Source organism: Mustela nigripes, chromosome 5 (genome assembly GCF_022355385.1).
Source record: "Mustela nigripes isolate SB6536 chromosome 5, MUSNIG.SB6536, whole genome shotgun sequence".
In the NCBI taxonomy this organism is placed as follows: domain Eukaryota; kingdom Metazoa; phylum Chordata; class Mammalia; order Carnivora; family Mustelidae; genus Mustela; species Mustela nigripes.
In genome coordinates, this window is record NC_081561.1 from 90,087,293 (window position 1) to 90,101,967 (window position 14,675).

The 14,675-nt window shown below is 34.9% G+C and overlaps 1 protein-coding gene across 1 annotated transcript in view; it reads left to right on the forward strand.

The window, feature by feature from the left end:
- The window catches only part of VTA1 (vesicle trafficking 1), a 63,821-nt gene that overhangs the window by 6,695 nt on the left and 42,451 nt on the right, over positions 1 to 14,675 (forward strand). Inside the window, exon 2 of the mRNA XM_059400839.1 lies at positions 12,108 to 12,202. Coding sequence (XP_059256822.1) covers positions 12,108 to 12,202 — 95 coding nt within the window. The remainder of the gene's footprint in view (positions 1 to 12,107; positions 12,203 to 14,675) is intronic.

The window sequence follows — 14,675 nt, forward strand, 5'->3', positions numbered from 1 at the left end:
AGTTACATTGATATCATGTCTTTAATTTTATTTACCTGATGGCTACTGAAATTAACATCTTTTCTTGTGTTTATTACTGTATGTATATCACCTTTAGCATATTTTCTGGTTTTGTCCCTCCCCCCCTTTTGTGTTTCCTTGGTTTTAATATATTGTAGTTACTAGTCCTTGTTTTGCAAATATTTTCTCCCAGTCTGTGGCTTCTCTTTTGTATTCATAACAGGGTGTCACAGACACAGTTTTAATTTTCGTAGTATCCTGTTTATCAGCCTTTCTTTTCTTATGCCGTGCTATTGGTATAAACTCTGTATATCATGTATTTTTCTTAATGTCGTAGTCTATTTTTTCCTTTTTTTCTCCTGCAAGAAGAGTTCCTAAGTAATACTGATTCAGCCTTTTTTTTATGTGTTACCATTGTCAGATTTTCAATAACCATATCATGCTAGCTTCCTTAATATTGTTATGAAGGTTCTCATATCTGATGTAGATTAAAACACAGCTTTATCTCTTTTTTTAGATTAAAGAAAAGTAATTGATGAAGCAGAACTTTCTGCTTTTGGGGGGAAATTATTTTTTATATTGATTAGTTTCTTCAATTTGAAATATTTTTGGCCTAGCATGGATATATTAAATAACATTTTCTGGAATATCCCATTTCTGTCAGATGTGAAAATTTATTAGCTAGAAATTACAAATTTTTTAAGAGAGCATGAGCTGGGGGAGGGCCAAGGGAGAAAGAGAGAGCAGCAGACTCCCCACAACCCTGAGATTAGGACCTGAGCCAAAATCAAGGTTGGTTACTTAACCATCTGAGCCACCCAAGTGCCCCAGATTACAAATTTAACCTTTCTCAATTCCCTCATATGTCTCAGTCATTAAATTTTTAAAATTTTACTTGTCTACTCAGTTTCTTTGGTATATTATGGCCTCATTTTATCCCCAGTTACTGACAGAGCTTCCTAGTTTCTACTTCAAACAGATAATCCCTTTAGCTGCTAGGAAGACCTGTTTTAAGTGCTTAGTTTAAAAAAAAAAAGTAAAAGAATAATAGAGTTGTCTAGAAACATTTAGAAATTCTGTATGGCACAAACAGTATTAATTTAAAAAAACATTGCAAGAAAAAATATTTCCAGTAGATGAGACTGGAATCCCTGGTATATAAAACACTCATACAAAACTGTTTTTTAAGAAAGAAGATCCTTGTAGATAAAGGGACAAAGAGCATGTATGTTTAACTACTAAAGGAAGGAATGCTAATTATTAACATTGAGCTTAATTAGTCATGTAAATTAAAATAGATTACTTTTTTTGGTTGTAAAATTGTAACTCAGTGTAGATGAATATGTGGTGAAATCTCCATTGACAAGGCTGTGTGACTTGGTACAAACTTATAGAAAGTATTTTGGCAAAATGGAATTGTAGAAGTCTATATAATTCAGTAATTATAGTTTTGGAAAGTTTTTGCTTAGGAAATAATCACAAATATACTGAGAGTTTTATGTGGAGTCCTCTGGATGATTATTTATGCATTTGTGAAAAATGCAAAACAACCAAAATATGTGTCATTGTGGAAATGGTTAATTAAGTTACGGCAGATCTACTGGGTGGAAAGTAATGTAATCAGTAAGAATTACAAGTCATCTTTTGTAACATAGGAAGAAGTTTATTTGAAAATGCAGGATATAAAATTGTATGTATAATATGAATTGAACTTTTTAATATGTATATACTTGGAGAAAAATATTGTGGCTTTTGGGTTCATGGATAGTGTTTTCTTCTGATTGTCTTTTTTGTTTATTTTCTGTTCTCTAAAGTGAACATGTTCCATGTCATAAAAAATGCAAAAACAAAAGCTTTATTAAGGACTGATTCATTTTTAAATCCACCTATTGTTGCTCCATATATAAGTGCCCTTAGTGATTGGAACCCTGAATCATCTATAGCAGTTCTAATCAAACTGAATTTTACTGTTTCTGGAACCTTGCTCATTCTCTCTTGTCTTTAAGCCTTCCAACATTATATTCCCTGTGCCTTGACAACTGTTTCCTTCCCCACCATCCCCACTCCACTTTATCCTTAGGAACCAGCTTGAATGTTACCTTTTCAGGGAGGCCTTCTCCTAAATTGGAAAAGCGCTTCCTTTTTGTGTCCTCATTGTGTCTTGTAAGACTACCTTAATTGCTTTTCATTTATCTGCTATCTTTTCGGGAGTTTAAACTTCAGACTTGCATACTTCTGGGGGCTTTTTATTTATTGACTGTGCCTTATAGTGCTGGGCCACTGGAGATAGATACATAGTAAAGAAAAGGTGCTCAAAAAATGTTTGTTAAATTACCTGGATTTTAAGGCAACAGCGGTCCCTAGAGGGAACTATAGCCACACAGTTGTCACTGAATAAGGAAACCAGACAACTAACATTCATGTAGCTCTCGGCATTGTAACAGTCTTTCAGGATATCTGATTTGAATCCCACTGTCACCCTGGTTCTTCTGTTAGTAAGTAATGGAACCAGGAACCGGATGGCAAATGCTAGATGAGAACTAGTTATATGGAAGATTGTTGACAGTAAGTAGTAATTAGAAAACCAATTATGAAGTGAGTGAGGGTAAAGGACCGAGTCAAACTGACAATGAAAGGGGGGCAGAAAGGCAGTGCAGTAATCTGGGAGATTTCTAGTAAGTGAAGAGTAGAAAAGGAGGATAGGCTTGAGTTGCTAACATAACTGAGCAACATGTGTGTGTCTCTCTCTTTTTTTTTTTCCTTTAATGAAGCCAGAATATTTTTGAGCCTCTGCTAAATATAGGCACAGTATGATACATATTTTGATTCTGTTAGGTTTGGTGTAGATAAAGCTAAACCCATAAAGATTCCTTCCATTGAGATTTGGTTTAACCAAATGTTTAGTTAAACATAGTTTCAAGTGTGATTTTTCAGAGTTTCCTCTAGGGGGTGACAGTGTATAATTATCAGACTGTGAATGAAGGTGTGTAAGCGCTCTTTGAGGGTCATTTGTTTATATAATCACTGGAAAATTAAATACAGTCATTCAGGAAGTTGTAAATACCTATGGCCATTTCAATTCTGAGATATTACAGGACCTACAGTGTAAAATTTTAAATTAGTTTAAAGGCTAAATAATACTGGATTTTTTTAATGGATGTGTTAAGTTAGATTTTAGGATTAATAATCAGTTGCCTATTATTTTTTCTGTAGTTAATCACACAGAAATTGGATCTTTTAAAGCCAAGGAGACAAACTTAACTAAACCAATAAAAGATAAGCAATTTTCCACTTTTTTACTGTTTTCTGAATCTGTGATTAATTGAAGTCCATAGTTCTGTTGTCTCAGTAATTATTTTTTATTATAGGCTGACTCAGGATACTTTACTATAGCAGTGACAGGTTAATAATGGAAACACAAAAGATTAAGTTACCTGATTTATCCATTAACGATCCATTTATTTACCTTATATTTGTTTTTGCAGACATGCTGGGATCATGAGTTCTGTTTTGTAAAAAATGGTCATTTTAATAGTTAATCCTATTTTTGAGTAAAGTAAATGAGTTTTTAAGACTCTCAGCCTGTCCCTAAGGTTAAAGGGACAGGGTCAGTGGTGTCAAGTAATTCGGCCTTCACTGTCATTATCTTTCTTTGGCAGCTGCAGATTTAAAGCATCTTTGGTAAGGTTCATTTTTTATGACAATTATGTTTGATATTCAAAGTGAAAACTGACTCTCTGGCAGCATGTTGCTATATGAGAGGTTTCGTTGCTTAAGTTCCTGCTTTCATTCAGTCTGTCATTTATCTTTCTATGGCTTGTCCAGGTTTTTTGGTTGTTAGATGTTTTTGAACCTTAGTTACTGCTTCTCTTTGGAAGCAATTCAGATTCTGTTGTGCCTCCACTGTGGGCTTATTAGATATTCCTCTTTGTTTTATTTTTTTAGTGGTTGCTTTAGCATTCATGTTAACTTATCATAACCTGTCATCATATAACATAACACCTCACATTCAACATAAAAACTTGATTTTCTTTTTCCTCTCTTGTCCTTTGGCTATCATTGTCACACATTTTACTTATCAGTATGTCATAAGCCCATAAGCCCTAATCTACGTTTTAATTTCTTTAGTTGTCATTTTTTAAAAGAAATTTATAAAATGAAATAAAATTTGAAATATTTTCCCACATAATCTGGTATCATTTTTCTGTCCTGTTGAAGAGCTTTGTAAGTGAATTCTTGATTCACTAGAATCAAGTGAGTTTTTTAAGATTTTATTTATTTGACAGATGGAGATCACAAGTAGGAAGAGAGGCAGGCAGAGAGAGGAAGGGAAGCAGGCTCCCTGCTGAGCAGAGAGCCCAATGCCAGCCTGATCCCAGGACTCTGGGATCATGACCTGAGCCAAAGGCAGAGGCTTTAAACCACTGAGCCACTCAGGTGCCCCATTTGTGTTCCTTTGTGCACGTTTTGTTTCTCTCCTCATTTTATTCATGGTTTCCATTAAATACTTGTTCATGATTTCCAAGTGATTTAATGTCACTGCTGTTTCTGTCATTTTGTCATTGTTCAGTCTTAATTGGGCTGTTCACATTCTCCTCCTTATTTGCCATCTATAGTAATTTTTGACTGGTTGCAGGACATAGTGAAGTTTAAGTTCTTGAATGTCTGGATATTATGGCCTTTGACCAAATTTGATCTGGCCAACAATTAAGTTAGTTGTAGTTAAGTGTGATATGTTTGTGTCTTTGTTTTTAGTTTGGGGGAAAGTCTAAAGTAGATTTAAGGATGGGGTAATCTTCTACTACCAAAGCATACCCTACCATTTGGGGTCTCTACTGAATATCTTGGGTAGGCATTTAGAACTCTTCACCCTGGTTGCAACTTAAATGCGTCCCAGCTTTGGGGACGGTCCAGCTCACAACTTACCACTCACTCTGTCTGACTTCATGGAGTTCTGATCTACGTGTGCATCTTGTAGTATTCAGTTTAGCCTTTAGTTTATCTCTGTCTGGGATGTCTCTTTTGCGTGGCTTCTCTTCTTCAGAACTCTGCCCCTCCACTTAAAGCTCCTTTAGTCATTCTAAGCTTTAGTCTGTTTTCTCAGCTCTACTGATCTGTATTCTCTTTGAGGCACCCCCCCACACATAAACTCCGTAGTTTAGAATGTGCCTCCAAGGAAGAATGCTGGACTGATCATTGGTGTAGTCATCTCATTTGTTTCCTTTCTCCTGGTGTCATAGTCTTCCCATCTATTTCTATTTGTGAAAAAGTGGTTCATACATTTTGTCTAGTTTTTTGTTGTTTATGGTGGAATGTCAAGTCTAGTTATTCCATCATGGCCAGAATTAGAGTCTCATTTTAGTAATCAAGTAGTCACTTTGCTTTTGCTCTGTACCAGCATAATCTTTTAGTAAGAATTCAGGAATAGCTCACTTTTTCTTAAAGCTACTATATTCCGACAGGAGCTCCAAAAATAGTTGTTTAATGAAGGAATGAGCAATGTAAATATCTTTTGTTAGTAGATACTCATTCACAGTTTACTTTTTATCTTTGATTCAGAAGTCCCTTCACAAAAGCTAATACTAACCGTAGAGTAAGTATTTACAGTATGCTTATGAATAGAGTAGTATTTTCAGTTCTGTTTGTTGGAATAAAGTCTTTTAAACATAAGTTGAAATTATACTGATTCCTATTTGAGTGCCTTGTTTATTTAACCTATCAAAGCATCTCTCTTCATAATTGCTTCTATATATCTTTTTTGCGTGTTTATAGCTTGCATTTCATAGTTTTATATTTCTTACGTATAAGCAAGGATGTGTTAGAATGTTAATGTTTAGATTTTATGGAACTTTGAATTATACATACCTTCAGGATTAGAAAATATTTATCTCCTAAATGCCTCACATTAAATTAAAGTTAGGTTGGAAAGTATTTAATCCTTTTGCAAATGTGCCTCATTACTCATCTTCAAATAACATTTATTCATAAAAATAAACACATTTCCTTGATGAAATAAATATATTTTCTTATAGAAGATTTTAGCTACATATTTATTCTATTTTAGTAGGTAATTTTCCATGTTAGACATTAATTTTTCATCATCCTCCTGCTGCTACAGTGAATTAGCACAGTGTCTTGGGCTCTATATGAAAGTGATTCTTTTTTTCCATCCTTTATGGCAGAAAGATCTTCTGGTGTACTTACTAATTTTTACAAGTAGATTTAAGGCATTTTTGCTTTTATTAATATTAAAAATATATCAGAAGATAATTTTCTGTATTTAACAAGTAAACCACATGAGATACTAAAAAACTGTTACAGCCATGCCATTTTCATCCTAAATATTTCCAATTCTGAGGTGATTTCTTCCCAGTTCTTCAATTAAAGGTGTTATGTAATAATGTCCTAGTAATTGCAAAGACCTAAATATGCATGTAAACCAAGAAAGAAAATGTATGTGGGTGAAACCAGTTAATTATATTATCATTACATTGTATTTCAGGTAATAGCCATCTGTATTAAGGTAACATTTAAAGGATGGGAGCTGAGCCTTGTTTTTATTTGTGTTGTGAGGGAGAATAATAATGGCTGTGGTGATATGAATTGGGAATAATTTGATTTTTGCTTCAAAGTAGATGTAGATAGTCTCCATTTGTATTGTAAACAATAGAAGTAGTTAAAAATGATAAGTAGAAACTGAGAATTGTACTTTTTTTTACATGTGAATAAGTCACTTAAATCACTTTCTCATGGTAGCAAGAAATAGTGCCTAATTAATTTCTGTAGTCCTAGATGGCTTCCACTAAAGCCAATGTGATCCTAATAATTGGGCTCATTTTTTCAACCTGTCTGTGCTGAATAGCCATTTATCTCCAAAGTTGGTTCACCAGTTACACTCAACAACCTACACTCCATGGACTGTAGGATGCATACAGTGTTCACTACTCTGTTAGGAAGATAGGAAAAAGACCTCCTAGGAACATGAAACTGTACTGTTTCCTCACATTATTATGACATCCTGCTGACTAACAGTATATATAGGTAGTGAATAATTAATTAACGTCCATTAAATTTCCTGTGCTTGTTTCTGGGTGAGGTGGTTGTTTAAAGAGATTGATGTATGTTTGAAATAGTCATTTGGGAGGTTGGGAAGGCAAGCATTAAGCTCATTTGAGGTTGATAATTATGATATTTATAATGGTGCTCATCTGCCAGTGGTCTCTATTGCTTATATATAGGCATAGAGAAAGAGGATAGATGGGTTTAAATAATGAGTGTCCTTTTGCCAGAGGAACATAGTAAAGAAAAATTTAAGGGGTAAGGGCAGTAAAGTTCTAGAAAAATATAAAATCAAAGCTGGTTGCAGAGGTTAAGTTAAAGGAGAAAAGACTGATCGCAATAAAGAAATAGACACTAGTGAACTGGCCACCTGTTGTAACAGGCATAGTTTCAAGTTGGAAAAAATGAAAATTGTGTTTAGATTTGATGCTTAATATACTGATTTGGGAAGTAGAGCAATTTGAGATTGTGATTTAATCATGGAGTGAGTGGCTTGTATGGGAGAGTACATACAATTATTAGGGTCAGCAAGAATTGAGAACATTGTTTTGTGTATTAATTTGGATTAGATTTGCTTTCTTATTGCTGAAAATCCAAAATAACAATAGCTAAGTCAGATAAGAACTCCCTCATTTAAAACAAAGTCTGATGTTGGCAGTACCCAAAACGTGTCAATCCCACGAAGTCATCAGGGACCCAAGTACTTTGCAATTTCAGATGTACAGGCAAACACATGATTACCATTTCCAAGGTTGCCTTGCAGTCTGAGTTGTCTACTAGTGTTTCAGTCACACCATGTCTATTTTAGGCATCAGGAAGAAGAGGGAAAGGGTCAGTAAGATCTTTCCCCTGCTGTCATTTCCCCTTTAAGATTACTTCCAGAATTCTCTCCCAACAACTTCTGATAACATGGTACCAGTCTTAGTTGAATGGCTATATCTGGCTTTGAATAATATTGGGAAATGTACTATTTTGGCTAGGTACATTACAGCCCCCTTAATAGTGTAGGGGTCTCATTAGCAAAGAAGTTAGGAAGAAAGAATGTGGGCAGTTAGTAGTCTCTGCCACAAGTATCAATTATCCATGCGAACAGCAAATTTTCAAGATGGTGGAAAAATAAGGAAGGACTCTGAGGTTCTCGGTCAGTTACAAGCATTAACAAGATCAGGTAGAAGAGAGGGGCTTGAGCTTTAGACCAGTGTGTTTAGAAGATACCGAGAGAAAGTAAGTAGCAATGGGATGCAAAGAAAAAAACAGTCATGCTTGTCAATCCTGATGTATAAAGAATATAAGAGGATTGCTTCCAGTGGTGTCTAGGGTTTAGTTAAGGCAGAGGGAGAAGGAATCTGAGGAGATGCACAGGATTTTGCTGATTATAAAGCAGTAATTCCAGGGATTATGGTAAAAGAATGGGGCCCTGTAGAAGAGGTATGGGCTAGGTTGGGATAAGAAAATATAGTTTATAGATGAGAGGAGAAAGGATGTAATGAGTAGTGATTTTTAACCTTATCACCTATCCATATGAGTTAAAGAAATGAATCTCTAATTATGTAAATGTACAAATACTCTATTATAAAAGTACTACCTGTATTATTAAAGATGCAAAAACAGAAATTTTTTAAAGAATAATTAACAATTATCAGTAGAAATCTGATTTTCTCTCCTACACTCTAGTGAGTTATCTTGCCAATCCCTTGGTCCCAAAGGCCGCAGTTTCAATATAGCATAGGGTAGGGACTCTGTTAGGGGAAATATGAGCAACCTGGCATGGAATTGATCCCTACTCTGAAGCAGAAGCTTTCCTCTTAAAAATACGAGCAAGACCACATAAAATTCTTGATAAAATTTTGGTAATACAGCAAGACATAGCAGAGTAAATTTGGAGGAAGAAAAAGTGAATTACCAATTAAGAGATACTATCATGTGCTAGAGGTAGCATTTGATCTGTGATCTCAGCAAATCAAATAACCAGGAAACATATAAAGGAAAAATATACACTGGGTGGCTCAGACAGTTAAGTATCGGACTCTTTATTTCATCACAGGTCATGATCTCAGGGTCATGGGATCAAGTCCAACATTGGGTTCCGTGCTCAGTGCATAGTTTACTTGTCCTGCTGTTTCTGCTACTCCCCCCCCGCCTTGCATGTGCACACTCTCTTTTTCTCTTTTCTCTCAAATAGTCTTTTTTAAAAATGATTTTTTAAAAGGTGAAAATATATTAAAAGAGGGAACCACAAAACCATTAGAGAAAGGTTGCATCATTTTTTGTGTATTTCAGATAGGTGCCAGTAACTTGTGGAGGAGAGGAAATGCACGTTAGAGTTAAACTTGAAAAATTAAAACCATGGGGAAAACTAGAAAAATCATGTAACTGAATATCTAGCCCCTTCAAGGTAAAAGAACTTTTCCAAGCTTGGAATTTACGGGGTGGGGGGGAGAGGAAAGGAAATAATAGCTTTGAGAACATAGATATTTCATGTCTCTGTGTTTTAAAACAGCATTCAGAAATTGAAAGATGGCATGATATATGCAGCCAGTATGTTTGCTTTCGAAAGAGCTCATTTGATTCACTGTTGAAGAAGAAATGCAACAAAAACACTGGGAGAAGAAACCTGAACAGCTCACAAAGAAGTAGTGTTAAGGAGTTCAGTCAGTTACAAGAAGAAAAGGAGCTAAGACAGGCACAGAGCTTAAACAGCTCAAAAGAGATGTGACTGGTTTAAAAGGAGAGAGCGTTCAGCCATGCTTTAGGAGCCATGGGGGGAGGGGGGGTTGGGGGCGGGGAGATGATTAAAACCTTAGAGACAAATGGGTAAAGGACGCAGCCATGTTGCTTAAAGAAATATATATATGACTGGTTAAAAGTAGAAGAAAGAAAAAGAAAATTTGGTCACATTTGGTATCAAAGCAAGAGACATTTAAAATGAGCTTTTTTTTTTTGGTTTGTTTTTTTAGATTAGAATTTGGTTTTGGGTCACAATGATGCCCAGTGCTGGCTGTTGTGCAGAGAAAACAAAAGCACCTTGCTTTTTATACTCTGTGGCAATGTAAATCTGTACAGTACTTTTGGAACTCCTTTTTTTCCCTCTTGTTAATAACTACATGGATCGTGCTCTTTTCGGCAGCACATATACTAAAAAATAACTAGATGGATCAAATCCTGAAATTTGATAACGTGAAAATAAATGCATTAACAAATTAAACACCAAACTCTGTAATAGGAGATAGTCCTAAAAGCAAGACTAAGTATTTAAAAAGTAGTTTCTTCAGATAAAGCTTTTAAAATTAAAAACACAATAAATAACTGTATATCATGTGTATCTTAATACATTCTTAAAGAAGATATCATTGAGTAGCCTTAATTGAATTGGAAATCTTGAGAGTACCTAACAGATACCCAAACTATGTTTTAAAGCTCTAGTAAATAAAGCAGTGATAGGCCAGTAGACTAATGAAGCAGGATAGACAATATACAGAATTGGGCCTTTTTATCCCATGGAAGCTTAATATATGATAATGAATGATAAAAGTGGCATTTAAATCAGTGGGGCAGAATGAGCTATTCTTTCATCCATCTTTATCTATGCAGAAAATGTTTATCGAAGGCCAAGCACTATCCTACATGCCAAGGGTACATCAACAAACCAAATAGACTGAAATTGCCATCATCACAGAGTTTAAATTTGAGTTGAAGTAGAGATGGTGGATTAATAAGTAGAATATGATTACGTGCTGAAAGAAAAATAAAGCAGGGAAGGGTGATGGTGTTCATAAGATGCCATCTGAGGGGAGAAACATATCCCTCCTTTATACTGTGTAAAGAACTGCCACAAGACAGTTTGTTGAAAAGCAAACAACCAAATAGAAATTTGGCACATTTTTTTTCTTTTGTTTTGATAGCTACTAATTCAAGAAGGTGGATATAGAGCTATCCAGTAAATATGCAGTACTTTTTTAGTAGTGAAAATGAAATATCACGTAAAATCTTGACACTGATAAGTTCGATACTGCCAGGCTTTTTTGTTTGTTTGCTTTTGTGGGTTTGAGGAAATGGTGCTTGCATATGTTGGAACTATAACTGTATTTTGGTAATCTGTTTGGAGGACAGTTTAAGAGTAGCTCTCAAAGATGAAAAAGATACATGTATATGACCTGGGTATTCCATTTCTTGGTTATTTGCCTCAGGGAACTCTTGAATGCAAGCACAAGAAGGTATGGTAACAAGATTTGTAGTAATGAACATCTGGGAACCACCTAAATGTGCTTTCATTAGAATGATATATCCATAGTGCTGTCACAGATTTCCAGGACATATTTGGAGAATATAAGAGTAAATTACAAGTGGTTTATGTACACACCAATGGTAACAGTTACCACCAGATCTTTCACTGCTCCTGTCACTGGAAAAGCTATTAAGATCATGGTGTCACAGAGTTGGTTTTTTTGTTTTGTTTTGTTTTGTTTTTAGGTTTAGCCTTATCTCTAATGTTTTTATTAACTTTTTAAAAAGGGTGTGTATTTTTTTTTTTTGTATTTTTTATGTAACTTAAACAGTTCTCCCTGTTAGCCTCAACTCAAGTTATGTTTCCCAGTGTTCTAGCTCATATTATATATTTTGTTAGTATCACTTTTGGGCACTTGGTGAGTGCTATTGTACATGTGATTTTTCTGGTTGCCTTAACTTCCCAATTAAATTACAGGTCTTTTTAACAGCTTAGGACCTAGTCTTTTTTTCTCTTCTCCTTCTCCTTCCCTCCTTTCTTTCTAACATAGTGCCAAAAGAGAAGACTTTACTTGATTTAAAAAAAATTGCTATTATCATGGATCTGTTACATTCTTTGGATAATATTTGTGTGTTCTTTATTTTTATAAATAAGATCCATAATAAATCAGTTTTATTGCTAAAGTTTATTTTTCCAAAGTTTATTTTTAAAGTTTTATTTCCAAATTCACTTAGATTTTAAATTATTTATTATGAAGAATGTATATTTTAAACATTCACTAATGGAAATTGTTCAGGTCATCTCATTTTTCTTTTCTTTGTAGGTCGTTTATATGCAATGCAAACTGGAATGAAGATTGATAGTAAAACTCCTGACTGTCGTAAATTTTTATCAAAGCTGATGGATCAGTTAGAAGCTGTAAGTTAAACACTGATCATTTATTTTCTGATTGTTTTAAGTGGCATTTTATTACATTCGTTTATGTGTATTTTGCCATTTTATAATTTTTTTTTTATTTTTAAGATTTTTTATTTTTAAGATTTTTTTATTTTTATTTATTTATTTGAGAGAGAGACAGTGAGAGAGAGCATGAGCAAGGAGAAGGTCAGAGAGAGAAGCAGACTCCCCGTGGAGCTGGGAGCCTGATGCGGGACTCGATCCCAGGACTCCAGGATCATGACCTGAGCCGAAGGCAGTCGTCCAACCAACTGAGCCACCCAGGCGTCCCGTCATTTTAGTTCTTCCTCTTGGCAGCCATCAAGTAATGTCATTACAGCTGAGGAAAAACTAGACACACTTTTTTTTTTTTTTCAAAGATTTTATTCATTTATTTGACAGAGAGAGAGAGAACACAAGCAGGGGAGCAGCAGGCAGAGGGAGAGGAAGAAGCAGACTCACCCCAACCAAAGCAGGGAGCCTGACACGGGGCTTGAGCCCAGGACCCAGGATCATGACCTGAGCCAAAGGCAGACACTCAATCAACTGAGCCACCTAAGCAACCTGACTCAATTTTTTTCATTCATATCTTACTGCTAAGGGAGTTGTAAGTTGTATTAAAGTAGATTTCTATCTTGTTATTGTAGGTGACCTTCAAGTCATTCTTTCATAAGTGACAAACCCTTTCTAATCTACTTCATACAGTTACATGGATTATTGATTTGGGAATTCTTAAATTGCTCCTATAATAATGAAATGGACTACTTATTTAGTGAAGGACAACGAAGGAAATAGTATCAATTGCCTATAGTCTCTTTGTCTCACTCTTGGTACCAGGAGAAGATAGTTTTATGGTCCAGGCATTCTTCCCTGCTAGTAGAAATGTGGTAGGTGACTAATGGATGAGTCATCTTCTTGAACCATGATATAATTTCACAGGTCGTATAGAAGTACCAATCCAGGGAAGATTGAATGAGTTGAATTGGGTATCAGTGCAAGAAGACAGGAGTGGCTGTGCCAATTCAACTTAATCAGGACTCCACCCTGTGCCTCCCTTGCCCAGCTGTCCTGGCTTTTCTTTTAACAGTGTCAGGGTCTACTTCTGGTAATTTATGTCTTCAGAGGCTGTTATATTAATACCTGCAGCCTTTTATTTACTTAGTTATATGACCTGCTCAAGAGAATTAGAAACCTAAATATTTGACTAGTTGCATTATTTTTTGTAGAGAGAATTTTAGATATTTTAAAAATCAGAGCATTTATAATAGTCATCCCAGAGCTTTTACAAATGTTGAAAGTTACTCAGATCAAAACCTAATTACATTAAATAGCCCTGGGCAGTAGGGTTCTAACTTGGTTAGGTATGGGTGTCTGGCTTTCTGACCCAGAGTCCCTGTCATTGCTACTGTTAACCACCCATTGGATCTAGTGGCGCCACTGATGGGAATCCCGCTGCCCTTGAAGCCTGTCCGTCCTTCTACTTCTAAAGTGGTTTCTGTAGATACAGGAAAAAATTGAGTATTCTTTTTTTGAAGATGAGGTTAGGGAGAAGAATGTGTCTCACGCATAGCAGTACATTTAAAAAAATCATATTGCTAACAGACTTTGTATAGAATACCTCTTTATTAATTTCACAACATAACAGCAATAACTAAACTATCTTATGGATAAAACAGAAATCAGAATAGTTCTTTATAATAAGCAAAATATAAAATCACATTTGTAAAGGGACTCAGCAAGAGTTTATTATTATCTAAATTAAATAACAGGTAGAATAAATCTATTCCATGGTGAGTCTGTCCCATCTGCCTGTGCTGTAATGTTTAGAATACAGTTGGAAAACTGAGTGTATGTTTTTCCTGCGAGATATTTCATGTTGAAGATGAGGTAAAGTGACATTCCCAGTTTTTTTCTAGAATTAAATGTACAATTAAAACATTTCATAGCATGGATATAATAAACTAGTGTTACATGTGGGGTTTTTTCCCATTTTTGTTCAGGGTAAGTATTGCTGTAGCTAAATCATCCTTCAGTTCCAACATTAAATCTCTTCTAGAACTTAACGTTATTCTGTTGTAACAATGAGAATATTTATTTTGCTGATTTTTGTAAAGAATCCTGAAGCCTTTTTTAAATTTAATTTTTTACTTTATATAATGTTTCTGGGAAAAGCCATTTTTAAGCAGTTAGTATGGTACTCAGATCTAATATTCCAAAAATCCATTTCATTCTAGTACAGCAGTCGGAATAAGTAGGAACTTTGTTGTGTTCAAAATATTTTAAATTATTATGTGTGTAGGAAAAGGATGTACTGACTGAAAATTTACAGTTGTGAATTGTGTTAACGAGGTATATATTTGTCTAAATTTTAAAAACTTCTGTAATCCTTTTCTGAGTTTGTGATCTCATACTATAGAATTAGATCTGTTTTACACAGTACGCTCTACGCAATACT